The sequence below is a fragment of the Glycine max genome, chromosome 2 (genome assembly GCF_000004515.6).
Source record: "Glycine max cultivar Williams 82 chromosome 2, Glycine_max_v4.0, whole genome shotgun sequence".
Taxonomy (NCBI): domain Eukaryota; kingdom Viridiplantae; phylum Streptophyta; class Magnoliopsida; order Fabales; family Fabaceae; genus Glycine; species Glycine max.
In genome coordinates, this window is record NC_016089.4 from 3,875,625 (window position 1) to 3,895,611 (window position 19,987).

General features: G+C 30.0%; 2 protein-coding genes across 12 annotated transcripts; both read left to right on the forward strand.

Annotated features, from left to right (window-relative positions):
- The first annotated feature begins 7,316 nt into the window (after positions 1 to 7,316).
- On the forward strand, positions 7,317 to 13,753 carry SVPL (MADS-box protein SVP-like). Of its 11 annotated transcripts, none has more exons than XM_006574347.4 (9): positions 7,318 to 7,843; positions 7,959 to 8,155; positions 11,622 to 11,700; positions 12,004 to 12,068; positions 12,151 to 12,250; positions 12,338 to 12,379; positions 12,638 to 12,679; positions 12,926 to 13,008; positions 13,514 to 13,753. In XM_006574347.4, exons 1-9 carry the CDS (start codon positions 7,838 to 7,840, stop codon positions 13,530 to 13,532), a joined length of 633 nt encoding a protein of 210 aa, XP_006574410.1. In that variant the 5' UTR covers positions 7,318 to 7,837; the 3' UTR covers positions 13,533 to 13,753. The 11 variants fall into 11 exon arrangements, with proteins under 11 accessions (XP_040862063.1, XP_006574410.1, XP_040862080.1 ...); XM_041006146.1 differs by having other exon boundaries at positions 7,964 to 8,155; XM_041006137.1 differs by having other exon boundaries at positions 7,320 to 7,818; positions 7,964 to 8,155.
- Positions 13,754 to 16,947: 3,194 nt separating this feature from the next.
- LOC102663749 (F-box/kelch-repeat protein At3g23880) lies at positions 16,948 to 18,427 on the forward strand. The gene has a single exon (XM_006574586.4). It carries the CDS (start codon positions 17,052 to 17,054, stop codon positions 18,321 to 18,323), a length of 1,272 nt encoding a protein of 423 aa, XP_006574649.1. The 5' UTR covers positions 16,948 to 17,051; the 3' UTR covers positions 18,324 to 18,427.
- The last annotated feature ends 1,560 nt before the right edge of the window (positions 18,428 to 19,987 follow it).

Below are 19,987 nucleotides of genomic sequence, written 5' to 3' on the forward strand. Positions count from 1 at the left end.
ATTTGTGTCATTGTATGAATATTTGCTAGGTGAATTCTATTTCTCATAAGAATTTTGATATGCATGTTGAGTTATTGGCAAAAGAGGAGTTATTTGCGCATAAAGCTTATTTTTGTCACTTTTGTCTCTTGATAAAAAATATATTTAAATATTAATATTTTCAAAATTAAATTCCCTTAGTAGAAGTAATAATCCCAATGTTTATTAAAATATATTAAGGCAATGCCCCCTGTAATAGATTTTTTCCAATGGATGAACAGATAATACTTAGAAGCACAAGACATATTTTTAGCAAATTTGGGAAAATGAGTGCCTCCTCCTCACAATTCGGGGGTATTAAATAGAGGTAACGGTTTACCAAAATATAAGTATCTACAAAGTCATATATAGGGGCTGGGCTAACACTTGATGTCGAAAGGTAAAATAAATTAGTGAGTTGATAACAATGGAGCACATAATTCAAGCTCCGTCAACAGCTACTATAAATTTAAATGACATGATATAGCAAATTTCCTCACCAAATATCAACTCGCACAAAAATCATAACGATTTAGGCATTATCTTGAAGAATGACTTGGTGAAATAAGCATGTCGGTGAAAATGCAGATTCACTTGGAAAAAAAAAATACTCTATGAAGCTTCATTGTTTTCTATTATTGGCTTTAGGCTTTTCATGGGTAGCTTAGTTGGAGGACAAAGAAGGACTCTTTTTGAGGGGTTAAAGCCATCAATGAGATACACATAGGAAGGGTTAGAATTTTAACTTTATGTCGAGCAGCGGGCCAAGGGACAATCTTAGTAAGCAACTTCTATTGGGCATAGACCTCCCCAGATGTAATGAAGGTGTTCAAAGGCTTCCTCCAGCCAAACAAAGATTGGTCCTCAAGTATCTTAATTACGATATCCACCCATTAAGTAGGGTTGAAAATCAACCTTAGTGATCTCGTGTTGTCGAGTGGAAAAATCAACACTTAGTGGGTAAAAGTTGCTTTAGGAATAAAAAGTTGATATTTCTTTATAGCTCACATCAACATAAATTGTTTGACACATCAATGGCCACTCTTTGCCAAATGAGGGATTGTAGTATTTTCAAGGGATACCATATTCGCCCATTATAGCAATACATAAGTTGGATTTTGAATGTCGTGAGATAATTCAAACTATACTTGGTGTAAGTATAGACATGACAATTGGGTGAGTGAAGGCCAAGTTTAACTCTCCCTATGTTGTCCTTAGAACAGACAAGGCGAGTTCATGTAAAAGAGGTGAGTTTGAAATTTTAATAGTCAATCTCATCTACATCAATTTTTATCAAGTTTGAAAAAAATTATTAGGAGGAAATTTAATAGACGGATAAATAATATCCTATGATAAGGATATGGTATATTGAAATTACTATGACTATAAGTCAAACTGGATTCTTTCTTGTTCATACGTTAATATTCCTCTGAACAAGGAAAATATTTTAATATCTAAACTTGCACTTATATATATATATTAACTCTTTACGACTAATTCCCAAATTCGGACCTAAAAGTCTTATTTATGATAATAATGACTAATGAATTTGTGCAAGTTATTTATTAATAAACATACACATTCTTATATATTACTTATTTTTTCTCTACTTTCAGTTTTATAATAACTTCATACTTTAAATTTCTTCTACTATTTTTTTTATCAAGCTTACTATTTTCTTTTTTATGTTCAAATTATTATAAAAATCTTTGAACTTAATTTGTAAACACGTAAAGTTTTTTTTTTCATCTTTTCATCTAATTAGAAATTACCCACTTTTAAAATAATGGTTAAAAATTTGATAATTTTATTACACATGACAATTTATAACTAAATTATTGTATATGTAAAAATTCTTTACATGATGATTGTATTGTAATTAAATTAAAAATATTTTCAAAATTAACATTAATAGTTACGAAAGATAAATTTCAGTCGAACCATGCAGTGTATGTTTAAATTTAAGTTTATAAACTAAGTTTGAGTTAAATTTAAATTTGTTGGTTAAGTTTCTAAAAATAATCTAAATTTTATTTTAAAAAATTAAATTTTCAGATAAAATTTTAACATATAAATATATATAAAGATAGCCAAATATATCACAAAACTAAATTTTTTTTCTTAAAGAAGGAGGTTTCATAATTCAAAGGACTGCATTAGAATGAGTTATGTGTTGATGGTAATAGCAAACCAGGAGTTAGGTCAAGTATTGCTCCTCTGACACCTTTCACTCTGTAGAAGCAACCCAATCCATTGTTCACCTCTGATCTAGCAGAATAAGATGCATCTTATCAATCTGAGTAACTAAAAAAAATACAGTCATCATCTCATTATAAAAAGTTTTTTTATGAAGTAGATTTAGATGAGTTGAGTTTTGTGACACATTTGGAGGCTAAAAAAATACTTGTAAAATATTTTTAGAGAATATTAAAATATTTATGTATTATTTATTAATAAAATCTTATTATTATTGAAATTTAAACTTACATTCTTATTCTTATGAATTTTGGAATATTAATCCAATCCTTGTCGACTACATCTTGACACAATGACACTATCTCATGATTTCCACTTTCGAATCTCACGTTATTATAGTGACAATAACAAGACCAATAATCCAATAGGCAATATCTCTTCTCTGACATCGCTTTGTTCAAACTATACCAATGTCATTTGACCTATATTAATAACTTCACTTCTTATCCATAGGTCAGTGCTAGTGTCGGGTACAGTGATTTTTGGTACATGTGTGCTTTTTATTTTATTGTTGTGAATTAGAATTTTATTAGAAATTCAAAATAAGATAGATTTATAAATTATATAAGTACCAAACTATACAATTAAATGATTTAAAAAAATTAGTCTTTTATTTAAGAATTTCTTAATTAAATGTATATCGTACCAAGGAATGTTACACACGTGTAAGATAATTTATACATATATTTAACTATGTAATATGAAAAAAACATATATTTTATTTTCTCTTGGAGTCGTGAGCACTTCTTACATGTCTAGGCACATCAAAAACTGCATCTATAAAGACGCGGCTATGCATGTGTACTTTCTCCCTTTTATCACATGCTGGATCTTCTAGTTACCAGTAGCAGTGCCTTCGTAGTTGAAGTACAGTAATGATGTTAAAAATACAGTGCTACTTTATTATTTTACCATACTGAGTTATTATTATTATTACTCCGAAGATCTTTAAAATATTTGATAATTTTTAATTAATTAGGTTTCTGAACTATTTTCTTTTTTAATTCAGTCTATTTGTTTTCTTTTCAATTAAGTCTTTTATTTAATTATTGTTAAAAAAATTAATCACAAATACCTAATTATTTCCTCAATTTGATATTATTGTCTTTGCATGCTTGCACTTATCATTCTTACATTTTTCATGTCAATATTGTTACCTTTTTTTGGCTAATATTCTTATATTTTTATGCATGGAATTCACTCATTATTCTCATATAGGTTTTTTAATCTATATTATCACTTATGCAAGTTCACTCAATTCAAATAATTTTTTTATAAGTCTCTCTTTGGACTCTATCCAAAATTAATTTGTCACAAATTCACGTAATTAACTAAGATAAATATTTTTTTTATTGACAATGGACGGAAGAATCCAATAAAAAAGTAAATACGAGTCTAAGATTTAATTAAAATAATAATAATTCAAACATCTAATTAAAAGATTTCAAATAATTCAAAGGCCTACAAATTAATTTAATAACCTTAAAATTAATTTGATTATGTATTATAATGAAGTTTAAGGGTGCGCTTAAATACGTGTTGAAATCATGTTCACTTCAACGTAAAAATATCAAATTTTTATAATCTGACTTGGTGCTTGAGAATGTGAACTCCCTTCGACGAAAGTTAAAACGTTTGTACAGACACACACTAGAGTCTATTTATATTCCAGACAAGAATTTCATTCATCAAAAAGTGAGATTTTTCTAGAAACAATAGAAAAATGAGTTTTCTCCCTCTAATAAACCACATTGAAGGAATCTTTAAAATCGTCAATTGAGTGTGTTTAGCAAGGAATGAAATAATTGAAAATAGAGTAGATAAAAAAAATTAAAGTGAAAAAAATAGGTAAGACTTATATAGAATAAAAACAAGAGTGTTTATTAGTTTAAGAGAAATAAAAAAAGAAAAGAGAAATAAAAGTTAAAATTCATTTCTTTTCATTTTTAGAAAGAAAAAAAAATATGAAACTCACTTTTATTTTTTATTTTTCTTTACTGATTTCTCTTCTGTCGAACAGATATCATTTCTTATCTTTCATCTATTTCACCCGCTTAAAGGTCTAAAACAGATACAAATTTAAATAAAAAAACACGTAAGTAATGGTGAAATTTTTAAGGTTCAATTGTAAATTTCTATTTTTTAATTTTTTAAATTCATGATTTTTGGTTCTCTTAATTTTTAATTAAAATATTTATTCTCCTTAATTTTATAAATTTATAATTTTGATCTTCTAATATATTAATAATTAATAATTATAATTATTATAGATATTAAATTAATTATAAATTAAATAATAAAAAATTAATTATTAAAAACTTTAATAAAAAACAGAAGATAAAAGAAATGTTTGGAGATAAAAAGAGAAATACAAAAATTAGAACTAATATTTTTTTATTTAATTTTTAATAATTAATATTTTTGATTAATTTATAATTAACTTAATAATTTAATTAATAAGAATTATTTGTTGATAATATTTTAGGAAGATCAAAATCACTTATTTATAAGATTAAGATGACTAAATATTTCAATTAAAATTCAGAAAAATAAAGTTATGGATTTAAAAACTAAAACACTAAAATTATAATTTAACAATTTTTAAAGGAAAAATGATCGACCTGCCAATATATTAGTCACCATCAAATACTAGAATAAACTGACTTAAAATATATAATTGTGTTAAATTTTTAAAATAAATTTTCTTTTATACATAATAATTTTATCATTCGAATAAAACTACCTCTAATAAAAATACTTATTTTCGATAAAAAAGAATATGGTGGGGTCATGGTTGTTGTTAACTTGCCCACTTGTCTTTCATCATTCGAATAAAACTACTCTATAAAAATACTTATTTTCGATAAAAAAGAATATGGTGGGGTCATGGTTGTTGTTAACTTGCCCACTTGTCTTTCATCATGTGACCCAAGATGGCCCCTAAAACCCTGTTGCTATTCCATTATGCCAATAGTCTTTCATGTACGGAAAGCCATTTTTCCCGTTAAAAAGTAATATATTATTATGAATGATTTGCCTGAGCCCTGTGCCTCACGATTCTTTGCCTTTTTCCTCAATACAGAAAAGTTATACATTTTACTCACCAATGTAAAATTTTATCACTTTTATCAATGTGAAATGAAAATTGGAGGGTCTCTTAATGGTAACTTTATCTTTCTTACTTGTAACTTGTTGTCAAATGTCAATGTTAAATAACGTCTTTCATATTTTCGTGTCTCCTCTATTTTCTTTCATCTTTTCTCATGCTCCTATATTTTTTAGTGAAGAGCCATCAACCCAACCAAGAAAGAACAAAAAAGTCATGTTTTTGGAAGTGGAAATTCAAGATTAGATGGTACTAACTTAATTATGATTTTGCTATAATGGAAGAAGGGTTGTGATTTGAATCTACCGAAATATAGAGAAACACAAAGGAGGTTATTTTATCCATGTCCTTTGCCACACGTCAGTCTCAGTGTCTATATCTCCAACTTACCATTGTCATTTTTGACAAACCTTCAAGGTTCAACAGAAGTGTGATTCGTCACACCATATGGGCACATTGCGAAAATAAAAAACAAATGTGTAAAAAAATGCAAACACAAGAACACCATAAGAATTAATGGTATAACAACACCCACAAGACCTAATAAGGGTCTCATAATAACACCCACAAGACCTAATAAGGGTCTCATACCCCTCAAAATATGAAAAAACACATACAAAAATCATACGAAAATGAAACACATAACGAATTCAACTCACCCTTCACTTCGCACGAAAAATTGCCTTTTTCCTCATAAAAAAAGCTTCAAGAAATTACTTGAGAATAAAATGAATGCTTTAGTGGCAAGAAAGAATGAATAATAATGATTGACGAGCTCATATATGAAGGGTCACGGGTTAACTAATTAAGGCTTAAAGGGAAGATCATTAACAATTTGTCTTTTACTTATCATTTAGTTCATTGTCATTTTGGGCCCAAATTTTGACATTTAAGTCCCTGATGATGTGTCCTTTATTGTGCCTCCAGATGACATGATATATTACTGTTAAATAGCAACTAAGGTGTTACATTACTACACCTTTAGCAATAAAGTTAGGGTTTGACTAATTAACTTGATTAACAAAATATAAAATCGGGAATTTTTATTTGATTTTTAAAAAAATATTAGAGACTATTATAACAATGCTCATAATTTTAGAACAAATGGCAGATTTTACTCAAATAATATTTATTCTTACATTTGTAAAAATTAAAATTAATTTTATATAAATAATTTTTTCTTTTATTTCTAAAATATACTTTCAAAATGATGATCATTTTTTACTTTGGAACATAATTTTTTTTATTGAATTGAAACGTAAAACTTATTCTATTCAATTTAATCATTTTCATGAAAATTATAAAATTTATTTTATTATTGAACCAAAAATTGTCATATAGTAGTATGTGATAAAAATGATGTGAAAAATAAATCTAATGAACAACCAAAAAAGAATATGATATTTAGTTTTTTTTTTCTCGTTGAGTTCATTTAAGTAATTAATTAAATCTTTATTAATTTACGTTAACCATTATACTATACTTATTATATTTTATTTGATACTTATTAATATTACCTCCATTCTTTTTATAAGTCCAAACTTTCTAAACTTGTCTGTTTTTAATATAAGATAAAATTATATATTACCTCATGTAATAATTATTTTCAAACTAAAAAACCCCTAATTAAATAAGAGAGATTATAGTAATATGTATTTAGAAAAAAAACATTAATAACATATTATTTTTAATTTTTTTTATAAATTTAAGATAAATTTATTATTATCAAATAAGTTAATTATTTTTTAATCTTAATGAATTAAATAATAAGGATTATAAATAAGAGGTAGTATATTATTTTATAAAAGAATTGTAATAAACTAAAAATATCTTAAAAAATAATACTTGACTCATTCCATTATTGATGTAATTTATTAGTGACACCCTTATCACCTTTGGGAGATGAGCAGGGAACAGTGTTTCGCCATAAAAGGGTATACTTTTTCCACTTTTGCCACACTTCCACACGCTCATCCTCTCTCTCTTTCCTTCATTGGTGGCTTTCAACCCAAAGCTGAAATCATCTAAACATGGCAAACCAAACCGAACCAAAAACCAACATTCCTAATATCAACGCCTTCCCCCAATAAGGAAAGTAAAAATCAACAAGTACATCCTTACTCAGCTCTCTCTTTCAACAACATCCCACCACACACTAACACCAACTCCAACTCCAACTCCAAGTCTTCCCCTAACTAACACCACTAACAACAATCACTAAAAAAAGAAAGAAAATTTACCCTGATCGCAGGATCTCCGAACAAAGCTTTGATTTCACAAAAGCTAAATTTAGATAAACACCTGCATATTAAATTTTTCTGCTCTATACATGCATCACATGTCCCTCACACTAAACAAAAGAAAAACACCACCACCCTTTGCTTTTGCTTTTCTATAAGTAGTCAACGGCTCAGCCTTAATTTCTTTGCTTTTTTTAGGTGGGTTTCTTCAATTTGTATGCTGGTTCGTTCTACATATCAGAGATATAAGATATAAGTATAACTCACTTGTCCCAGTAATTAAAGAGGATAAAGCTGTTTACTTTCTTTTTTCTGTTTTTCCTGTTTATCCAAATAAGGATAGGTTAAGGTACATGGTGAGGGAGAAGATTCAGATTAAGAAGATCGACAACGCCACGGCGAGGCAGGTCACGTTCTCCAAGCGTCGCAGAGGGCTCTTCAAGAAAGCTGAGGAGCTTTCGGTTATGTGTGATGCTGATGTTGCCCTCATAATCTTCTCTTCCACTGGGAAGCTCTTTGAGTACTCAAGCTCAAGGTATTTTTCTGTAACTTCTCTTTCTTTTCTTTTTTTCCCACACTATTTATGCCTCAAAAGGGTTGATGGGGTTTCAGTGTTTCTGTTTTTTTGGGGGTAGGGGTTAAGTTAAGATCTATATCTTTATGGTTTGCATAATGAGAATTTTTAGGACAACTTTGCTACGTTAAGTCATTGTAGCGGAAATATAAGGTTGACCAAAAGAGATGTTTTCATTTTTATAGATAAGTGAGTTTTCATTTTTATCTGGTCAACCAAAAAAAGAAAGAAAGAACATAACAATGTTTTGAAAGCTGAGTTAATGAGAGTTCTGACTACTGAGATGGTTCATGCGTTCATGGTTGGTTAACTTGCAATGTGGTTATATAATTGCTTCTAAGTTCTAAAACATTTATGTGTGCGTTTTGCTTAAAACACGGTTATCAACTCACCACTTTTGTTGTCTGTTTCTGTTTTCTGTTTGGAATTTCTCCTTTGCTTCCTTGTTCTAGTAGTTTATTGCTTCATTTGGCACTGTTTGCAACGATTCGCGAGTTCTCGGAGGTAGATGAAAAAAGAAAATGATCACAACATCTATGAAAAAGCATGAACATATAGAACATGTGTAGATGAAGTTATAAGATTGACTTGGTGGTTTAAATGAAAAATGAAAGAAGAAAGTTTTTAGGTTCTCTTCCTAAGATTCTAACAAAACTAATAACTAATATTTTTTGATAAAAAAAGAAAATATAACAAGTGTAGCTAATTGCTATTTATGCTTTTGCGACCTTTTTAGTGTGTGTTTAGTTTAAGTATTTATCACATTCCAATACATCTTGAACATAATTTTACTTAGAGGAAGCTTTGGCCTTCAACGTGCTAAAAGTAAATACAAATACAGCCTAAATGTATGGTTTTGCATGTTTGTTACTGATTCCAAATTATATTATCCTGCTATGTAGCTTCTTTGATGCACTAATTTGTTTGATACTTTACTGGTGGTTTGAGTTTTAGTGGTGTTCAGACAGTAAAAGAAAAATTAGTTTATCCTATATAACCCCACACCATTAGTCTGAAAAAGGCATGGAATCAAACGTCATAATTTGTGAAAGAAGAGATAAAACGAGTCACTAGATCAATTTTATAAAGAAGAATTATATAGTTTGGACAGACCTAGCTCTATCTCTGATCAGAAAACTAGTATATATAAATCTGTTGTATAACCCCAACATAAAATTGCAATGTACAAAATCATCTGAACCTTTTCAGTTTCACATCTTTTGTTAACTATATATATATATATATATCAAGCTATATATATAATTTAATAGCATATATATAGTGAGAGTCAGTTCTAGATCTATCTATTTCTTGTGTTGTTTTTCTCTTTGGATAGACAAAAAGCAGCTAAGTATAAAACTAAGTATGTTATACACTATTCCTCCTCCCCCTCGGTTTTCTATCGTCCTATATTTGTGGTCTTAAGGAGTTAACTTTTAGGAGAATAAATCCACCATCATTAACAATCCAGGAGGTTACTGGTAACCATGAAAGAACGAAGCCACAAATGCCATGGAAACTTGATGAAGTAGTACATGTCACTATCAACCTTGGTTTATGACATTTATTGTCTTCATTTCATTTCGCCATGTTGACACTTAAATTATCTTCATTCATGATTTAGAGAGGCTTCTTGCTTTCAAAAGTTGTAACTATGTGTTAGGCTTCAAGTAACTGGATTTGTTTATTTACATTTTAAGAGACTTCAAGTAACTGGATTTGTCTATTTCATTTTTAGACAATCTGAAAAACAACCTTAATCAATGTTTACGTGGATCGTTTGAGAGAACATACATCAACTACTATACATACATTCCATATTATACTTTGGACTCACTTAAAAACCCAAAGTGGATTGCTTAAGTGAGTAACATTGGAAATGCCTTAAAGATAGTATTATAGGTTGTGGAAAGTGGGAAGAATAGATGTATAAAGTTATTTATAATGTCGCTAGATGTTAAATGAATTGGTTAGATATATTAAGACTACGTTTATTTAGATTTTTTTCCTGCTTAACAGTTGTTCTTTCAAGTCTTCCATTCCAGGGATGCTTAGTTCCAATTCCAATTCCAAGAGAATCCCTTAGTCAATATGATTTTTTTATCGGCAAATGTTAATTGTTAGAATTATTAATGGGTAGATTTGAACTTGTGACCTCCTCATCCCTTCTTTCACTACTACATCAATTTTATATTTTTCCCCTTAGTCAAGATGTAAGAAGATGCCCTAGTTTTACACTAGTGATCTATAAGTGTTATGGAGGGGGGAGTCACTCCGATGTTGAGTTTATTTCAATGGGTTTTGGAATGATCCAATCAAGCCATAGTGTGGGTGGGTACAAAAGCAATTTTAAAATTTAAACTTCAAATTAGAGTTTTTTTAACAATTTTTTAAAATTTTAAAATTTTAAAGTTGTTTGACAATTTTTTTCAATTTCTTTTTAACTTAATAAATATTAGTGATGTCCCGAGAAAGAGGAAATGGGAGGAGAGAATGGAGAGACAAGAAGAAAAGAAAGAGTGGGATCAGGGAGGGAGAGAAGTCAGCTATTTTTTAAGTTCCTTCACTTAATTTTTTTCCAAAATTTGCTTTTCTTTTTATATATATATTAAGCTTCTTATTTTTTAATTCTTTTTCAAATCCTTAGCTTTTTTTAAAAAAATAATAATCAAACAATAATTTAGTGCTACAAAAAAGGTAAGCAACCCATATTTGGTTTGTTCTTGTACATGTCACATGGCCATTTAGATTTTGAGGCCTACTTGGGAATATTAGCAACCCATAATAGGTTGGGTAGAGTAGGGACGTGAAAAGAAAACTTTTTTTCCTTAGGAAATTCTTTGAACGTCCTATATTGGTCAACACAGCTCATCTTTTCTCTATCTTTTCCCCCGTAATTCACGAAATCAGGACACACAAATTAATTAACGGCATATATGTGTCGGGGTGAATACATCATGATGTCTAGCCTCCTCCACATTTGATGATTTGATTAATTATTAATTTTGGTTTTGCTCATGTTTATTTCATCTAATTAACTCCACTTTAATCATATTTTTGTTGAAATCAAGTGGGACATATAGAACACCTTTGTGCAGTTAAGTTGGGTAAACTAAGTGGGACATATTAAAAGCATTAGAGTTTTTCCTTAATCAGCAAAGGCAACATGAAGTGGGACATATCTGAAAATTCTAGCCACATTCCATTATTCACTCTTTGTAAATGAAAATGATAGATATGAGCAAACTTCAGTGAAGTCCAAGACATGAGCGAAATCAAAATTCTCCTACTTATAGATACATGATGTTGTTTTGTTAACTTTTAACTTCAAAGTTATATATATATATATATATATATTATGTACTTTTATTTTTCTTGTGGGTTTTCTGCGTAATTGATGTGATTCTGATATTGTCTTGTTATGAAGCATGAAGGAAATACTTGAAAGGCATCATTTGCACTCAAAGAACCTAGCAAGGATGGAACAACCATCTCTCGAGTTGCAGGTTGGTATAGTACTTGCATTCGGTACTATTGAATTGTTTTTCGTTACATCAGAGTTTTTTTATTAATAAATAAATTTATAATTGTACAATAGATCTATAAAAACAATATTAAAATAAATTTATTAAAAACTAAAGTCATACTTTTTTTAGTATATAAACTAATAGTAAAGGTGTAACTTGAGCTGTGGCTTTTGTAAATGAAATGAAGTTACTATACTCCATATTGCAATCTGCGTTCAAAAATAGTAAGAAGTAAAATTCAAATTTAATGTCAATCATTAATTTCTTAAATGTTTACTGCAGCTAGTTGAAAACAGCAATTGCTCTAGATTGAGCAAGGAAGTGGCTGAAAAGAGCCATCAACTAAGGTACAAGTCTCACGAATTTCATATAACTGATTTAGTTTGTTTGTTGAAATGTAAAGTGTCATAACAATGAAAAAAAATACAGGCAGCTGAGAGGAGAGGATCTTCAAGGCTTAAACATAGAAGAATTGCAACAATTGGAGAGGTCTCTTGAAACTGGATTGGGCCGTGTAATAGAAAAGAAGGTCTTCAATAATTGTATTTTCTGTAGTGTCCGCCATAGCATAATTTACCTCATGACTTTCTATGATGAAAATCTTTTTGCTTTTCAGGGTGAGAAGATTATGAGTGAGATCACTGATCTCCAAAGAAAGGTTAGAAACTAGACATTCTGTTATCATTAATTTGAAGATTCACCAATTAATGGTGATACGTTAGTACTATATATTAATTCTTCCATTGGTCCTGGATTCCTGAATGACTTGAAACACCTATCTCGTATTTTATGAAAGCAATTCATGAAATCATTAGATTGTCAATTAATCAATTATTATCGATCTCTCTATATATGCATGTCTTGTTAAGTTTTATTTTCTTTCCTATAAACTAACAAGCTCGAACTGAACCTGCAGGGGATGCTATTGATGGAAGAGAACGAGCGACTTAAACGTCACGTATGATATACTTTTTATTTTCCACTCTTAATTTTTTTTTTGGGTGTGTACATATTTTTTTCTTCAAGCAAATTTGTCCCTGAATATGATTTATCTATTATGCAATTAATTATGAGAGCATATAATATAAAATTAAGCTGTATATATAATATGTATGTGTTGCACGTACGAAAGGTGGCGGGCATAATTAATGGCCAAAGGCATGGTGGTGCCGAATCTGAGAACTTTGTTATGGATGAAGGTCAGTCTTCAGAGTCTGTTACGTACGTTTGCAATTCCACTGGACCCCCCCAAGACTTTGAAAGCTCAGATACTTCCCTCAAATTGGGGTGAGTCTTCATTCACTTTACCACAAAATAAACTATAGTCGAATTTGTTCTACATTCTGGCATATCAGTGCAGTGCACTAAAGATATTAATAATGTAGTGTATGTTCTGTTATTTACCCAAAAAAAAAGTGTATGTTTTGTTAGCAAACACGTGAACTTCTCTCTTGTTTTATTTTTATTTTTTGTAAAAGAGGAGAATGATTTAAGCACCAACGTTTATAATGTTAATCAATCATAGAATTATCATGCATGTATGATTATGTTGTTGATTTTTATAATTAATTATTTTTGACAAGATTTATGATTAGTTGATGATATATAAAATTATTTTATGTATACTGACAATAAATTTTAAAGTCTTGTTAAAACGAGTTGAAAAACTTCTTTTTGTGAACTCAATGAAATTGCCAGTGACAAATCTGTTTTGTCGGTTACTTGCAGGCTACCTTATTACATATGCTTATTTATCTTAACTTTACTTAATTTATGTTTTGATTACTTGTAGGCTACCATACTCCGGCTGATGAGAAAGTGTGTGGGGCGATAAAATTAACCCAGGCAAAAATTCACAAGATTATGATATAATTTTCATTAATGATTATGTCTCTGGTATGTCCCCTTGGTGTGTAGAGTTAGTATTATATATTAGTAAATTGTAAGGACTTATGTTATGGGGTACTCTAATGTCATTCGGAATTAATTGTTTTTAAAATTAAAAGAAACAAATTCCTAGTAATGTTTTTAATAATTGGATTTTTTTGGCTAGTGTAATCCTTGCATCTCTGGCTTACACGAGTAAAAGTATTTTAGGCTTTAGATGATTTTATATTAGTATTTATAGAAAATAAAATATAACATAATGAACTAGATTCTTTTCACAAATTAAAATTAATGTATGTATTTCAGTTTTTAGAGATGAATAAAATTCTTTATAAATGTTAAAATGAATAAGTTTATTTTAATTTTAAAAATATTAATTTATTTATCTTTTAAGTATTTATATAGAAAATTTATATAAATAAGATGTTCACCAAATTGTGGGTGAAGTGCATAAATTAATGTGTTAAAAGTGAACGAACTCGAGCTCCCTTGATCCTCTAGAAACATGACTTGAATCAATGATCTTCAATAAAATGTCTTTCTTTATGGTCTTCTCTATCAAGCCAACGAAGTTGAATGCTCTCTTTTGATTCATTAAGTACTAGTAAATGATATAAGCTTTAAAATCTTCCCTTATGAAGCTGTTTGAGAGGTGACATGGTTGAAAATTTTCATTCATATACAAGACAATGGCGAAAGTGATCCAAAATCTCATGAGGATTGGACCATAACCAAGTTACACCATATATATCAACAAATGGCGAAAGTGATCCAAAATTTCTTGTGTGTATGTGAGTAATTTCAACAAATGGTCAACTATTTCCTTGGTATCGATGCTTCTCTCAGTTTTATTCATGGTGAACAACTTTTTTTTATTGAATCTAAAACTGATAGTGACTTCTCATATATATCAGGATGATAAGCAGCATATATCAGAGCTTTTTTTATTATTATTAAAATTTACACACTTGTTTCATTTCCTATCACATTGTCTTCTCAGTATGAAAACAACAGTTTATTTCTAATTAGAAAATGAGTACACAATTAACTTCATTGGCCATGCATTGGCCAATTTTACGTCCCTTTATTCAATCAATAGCTATAGTTGGAGGGCCTAAAAGGCTAGAACCATTGAAGTCTTGAATCCCATACTTTTTTTATGTGGACTCAAATATCTTATCTTGCAATTAGATCTTAACAGTGAAATTGCATTAAAGGCTGAAAATTAACACTTTTGTTTCTTTTAAGATAAAAAATGTTTATAAATCTAATCCTTTTAATATAAATTTAGTTTTTTATAAAGAATTAAATTGATCGATATTTTTATTCTTAAATAAAAAATAAATAAAATGGTTTTATCGAATTTTTTTGGCACAAATAGATCAACATTTAAGTCTTCTAACCAAAGTTTAGATTTGATCTCAGTTTGCGCATAAAGTTTAGATATACATTTTATTTCAAAATGGACGATTTAGTGGAAAATAATTAACAGATTAATGGTTATTTTCTCTTGAATGTGTAGAGCGTTCCCAAAAGATGAAAATTTAAATTTTAGTCCCTGAAAGTGAAAAAATATATCAAATTCATTCATCCATTACCTTTAATGAAAGAGCCTACATGCATGGAGGGATAAAATGTCACAAATGATTGTAAACATGATTGGTGAATAGATTGGACCAATGTCACTAAGTTATCATTAGATCAAGATGTCAGTAATTTTCCATTGGATCAAAATATCAGTATTTTTTTTTTATCAAAATGTTAATAAGTTTTCATTAGATCAAAATGTTAGTACATTTTCATTAAACTAATCTCTCGGACCCCAAATTTTGTTTCATTTAAGGATAAAATATAATTTAATCTTCATCTTTTCCTTTTTTTTTATCATTGCAATCATAACATTATAATAAATACTTAAAAAATAGAGAAGCAAACATAAGTTAGAAGAAATCTAATAATAAGCATAATATTGATTAATAAGTATAACTTGTCTCTTGTTATGAATTTTCTAATGTCATAGTACTTTATCCAAAATATGAAATTTAAACAAAAATGCACAACCATTAACTTAATCCTTACAAAAAAATGAGAGTCAACCTGATTTTGTCACTACTTAATAGTGTCACAATAGAAATTTTTTAAAATAAACATTCTACCGAAGTGCAAAAATAAACACTGTAACAGTGTACCAATCATCACAAATTTATCCAAATTATAATAATTAGTCATAATCTACTATAAACAAAAGACAAACATATCTCATATTTCACTTATTCGAATCTTGGCGAATGGCGACGGGGCAACCCTGGTGTGGGTATAAAACTCATGAAATTGGTTCGTCCTATGAGATGGTACATCTGCGAATATAATTCGAATTGGTGCTGAATGCCTAACTGAATGTGGTCTAAACATAGTTGACAATGGCGGAGGTATGAATCTTATTTCCTACAACTATTATAAATAGTGACCAGTTATGCATAACACAATTTAACAATAATTAATCAGTTATATGTAAAAGTCACGTACAACACCAAAAGTTGGAACACTTCGAATGGTAGTTGGAATTGGAGCTCGACCACTTTCAACATTAGGAGTTTGAGTACTTTCAAAATTAACTAGAGGTTGTTCAACATGTGAAACAGATTGAAAGTAGTTAATTTCATCTTACAAATATGTAACATCTAACAAAAATAACTTGTAAGCAACAATAAAGATAATTAATCAAATTTTAAAAAATATGTTATTGGTGTTGTTATGATTGCATTTGAGTTACAATGTTTGTTAAAGTAATTACGCGTATTATTATGTTTGTTCTAACTTAAGTTAGTTTCTCTATTTTTTTTAAGTGTTTATTGTAATGTTATGTTTATAACGTTAAAAAAGAAAAAAAATAAAGATCAAATTATATTTTACCCTTAAATGAAACAAAATTTGAGGTCTGACAAACTAATCCAGTGAAAATGTTTTTAAATTTTGGTTCAATGAAAAATTATTAACATTTTAGTCAAATGGTAATTTAATGATATTTTTGTCAAATGAAAACGTACTAATATTTTGGTAAAAAAAAAATTACTGATATTTTGGTTCAATGATAATTTACTAATATTTTGTATTTTGGTCCAATCTATTCAATAGTCATGTTGACATATAAATGAATTTGTTACACTTTTTTTCGATCGGATATTGAAATTTGAATTTTTATATTTTAGTGACAAATTTGTTAAAGTTGTATATATTTAAAGATAAAAATAATTATTTATCCATAATTAATTGGATGTGAATACATCTGGTAAAAGAAACAAATAAATTGGTATTTATGGGCTGGGCTGCTATGATCTTTTTAGGACTAGCATTTGCACCAAATGTGAGTCACGCAGCTCTTCACTTTGAAGACTGAAGACGGTGGCGTTTAGGGTTTCGGAAGAGCATGCAATTGAACCCAAATGGCGACGGCTGAAGATGCTCCAGTGCTCCCTGAGGACCTCATAGTGGAAATTCTGTCATGGGTTGAAGTGAAGAATCTCATGCGATTCAGGTGCGTTTCCAAGTCCTGGAATTCCCTCATCTTCAATCCCACATTCATTAAATTGCACCTTCAAAGGTCCTCCCAAAACATCCACATCCTGTTAACATTTGACCAAGATTCATCGAACCCCTACCCGTACCATGATGATAACTACATCTCCGTCGTTGCCGCACCCTGCTCTATACAGCGTTTACTTGAGAACCCATCATCCACTATTTATAATATAGTTCATTTTCTCGAGGCTCAGTCAACATCATCATCGTCCACTATTTATTTTGATGTTTGTTACCGATTTAAGCACACTTATTTGTTCTTGGGTGTATGCAATGGGTTGGTTTGCTTGCTTGATTGTTTGTATGAGGATGAATTTGAGGAATACTGGGTCCGATTTTGGAACCCGGCCACTAGGGCCATGTCCGCAGATTCGCCCCACTTGCGTGTCCATTCGAGCAATTATAAACTTGGAGACATTGCTGTGAAGCATGCGTTTGGGTACGATGATTCGAGTGACACTTACAAGGTGTTGGCGATCCTTTTTAACGTTAAATCACAAGATTGGGAGCTGAGAGTTCACTGCATGGGTGATGACACTGGTTGGAGAAATGTTTTGACTTGTTCTGCTTTTCCCATTTTGCAACAAGTTTATGGGCAGTTTGTGAGTGGCACTCTTAACTGGCTAGCACTTGACAATTCGTCGGGTTCTGATCATTATCAATGGGAAACTGTCACTGTCGATCAGTTAGTCATTTTTTCCTATGATCTGAAGAACGAGACATACAGTTATTTGTCGATGCCTGATGGTCTTTCTGAAATCTCTCTTGACGAGCCTTATCTTGGGGTTTTGAATGGCTGCCTTTGTCTTTCTCATGATCACAGGCGAACCAATCTTGTTGTTTGGCTAATGAGAGAGTTTGGAGCTGAAAAGTCTTGGACTCAGTTGCTGAATGTAAGCTATCATCATCTTCAAGTTCTAGATTTTCCACCTTGTCCAGTGGTACCTTTGTGCAAGTCTGAAAATGACGACGTCCTGTTGCTGGAAGACTATGGAGGTGGTGCAGAATTTGTTCTGGTTGATAAGAGAGATAATAGTATAGACCGCATGGAAGGTTTCAACAATGGATTATCGTCTTTCTCTGCATTTGTCTCTCATGATTATGTTCAAAGTTTGGTTTTGCCATATCGAAATTAAGCTACCTGCATTTGCTTATATTATGTAAGTGGTTTCAGAACCGTGGCATTTAACATTTGGACAGGAGAGATAGCTTGAATAATTTTGGTGGTTCCTTAGTTTAATTATTTTGTTGAATGATTCTATATTGGCTATTGCTTATGGTTGAATTTCTTTTGACTGAATAATTTATATTTATAATTGTTAGCTACTGCAATATCTTCCAAAAAGGAAGTTGATTCTCTCCGTAGTATTTTATTCTTGGGTTGGTTTTAAAATGTTTTAAACAAAATACAGAAAATGGGTAGGTATTTTAAATTTTCACTAAATATTAATGTCATTTGTTCTGTTATTTCCTTGTATATATGTAATACCCGAGTGTTATTATTTTTTTGTTCTTATGTTTTATATGTGAAAATCTCATTTTGATTGTATTGCACCTGTTGAAGATCTAAGAAGCATTAAAATTGGCATCATTCTAACATCTATGGGTGCTTGCAGACTAATAAAATTCATTGATGACAAACAATAGGTTCATTAAGCCCTTCCTAATAGCAACATCATATGATACGTAATTGTAATAAGATATTGCAGCTCAAATTGAAGTGTAGATGATCGGTTTTTCCTCCATATAACGACTGAAGAAAATACAGTGTAAAGTACAGTAATAAACTCCGGCATGGTTCTTTTGCATATTATTTATGCACCCACAAAGTTGGTTGCAATGTCTCATAAGTCCTTATACGAGTCACTCAACTTACAATGTGCATAACTTGAACTAGAAAGAATCGTTTTTAATGAAACTAGAGTGGTTTCAAAGCTAATATAAGATGGTTTGTAACTGTTAAATTTCATAATTTTGGAGCATACGGTTTTTTCACAATGCATCGAAAACTATATCTGATCTATTTTGTGTTTTAATTTGGAATCAGTCCACTTTCTTTGACTGATCATGTTTTTGGCTAGGAATTTCAGATTTGTTCAATCTGAATCTTGTTAGAAAGCTTATGCTGTCTAGTATAACGTGGAAAATTCTAATCCCTAGGAGATTTAAGAGTCATTCCCAGTCGTAGATTGATATTGAAATAGCTTTATTCAATGCATTTTTATGCTTTTATGGAGAAACTTGACATCTACATTACTTGAGTTATATACTAACCTAAACAGGGAAGTTCCATTGTCTACAGAATGTAGTTTCTTGAGTCGAAAATTTAGGTCCTAATTCCAAACGAGTTTAGTGTGTGGTGCATTTTCTAGTTTGGGACATTGTATTACACATTAGGAGTTGTGACTTTGGCCAAGTATCTATGCTCACGATTTTGTAATGGTTTATGGTATGTTGAAATAAGGTGCTTGAGGAGAACATGCATGCAATCTTTGACTAAATACCTTTGGTTGTTGATAAATTCTGTATCAATTGTGTTTCCATTTTCAATTCCAAACTGAATTCTTCTTACGTGCAATAATTCATGAACTGTTAAAGGTATGGGGCTGAGCAATCTGCCCTGTTCAAGGTATAAGATAGTCTGAGGTAGGGGGAAATTTCCTTTATTCTCATAAATTTTCAAGGGCCTATGATTGTGTATATGATTCATATATCTTATAAAAACCGGCGATTGTTTGTGATTGAAGAGGGTGAATGATTTGGATTGAAACGGGGTCAGAATAGAAAAAAAGATGTTGCA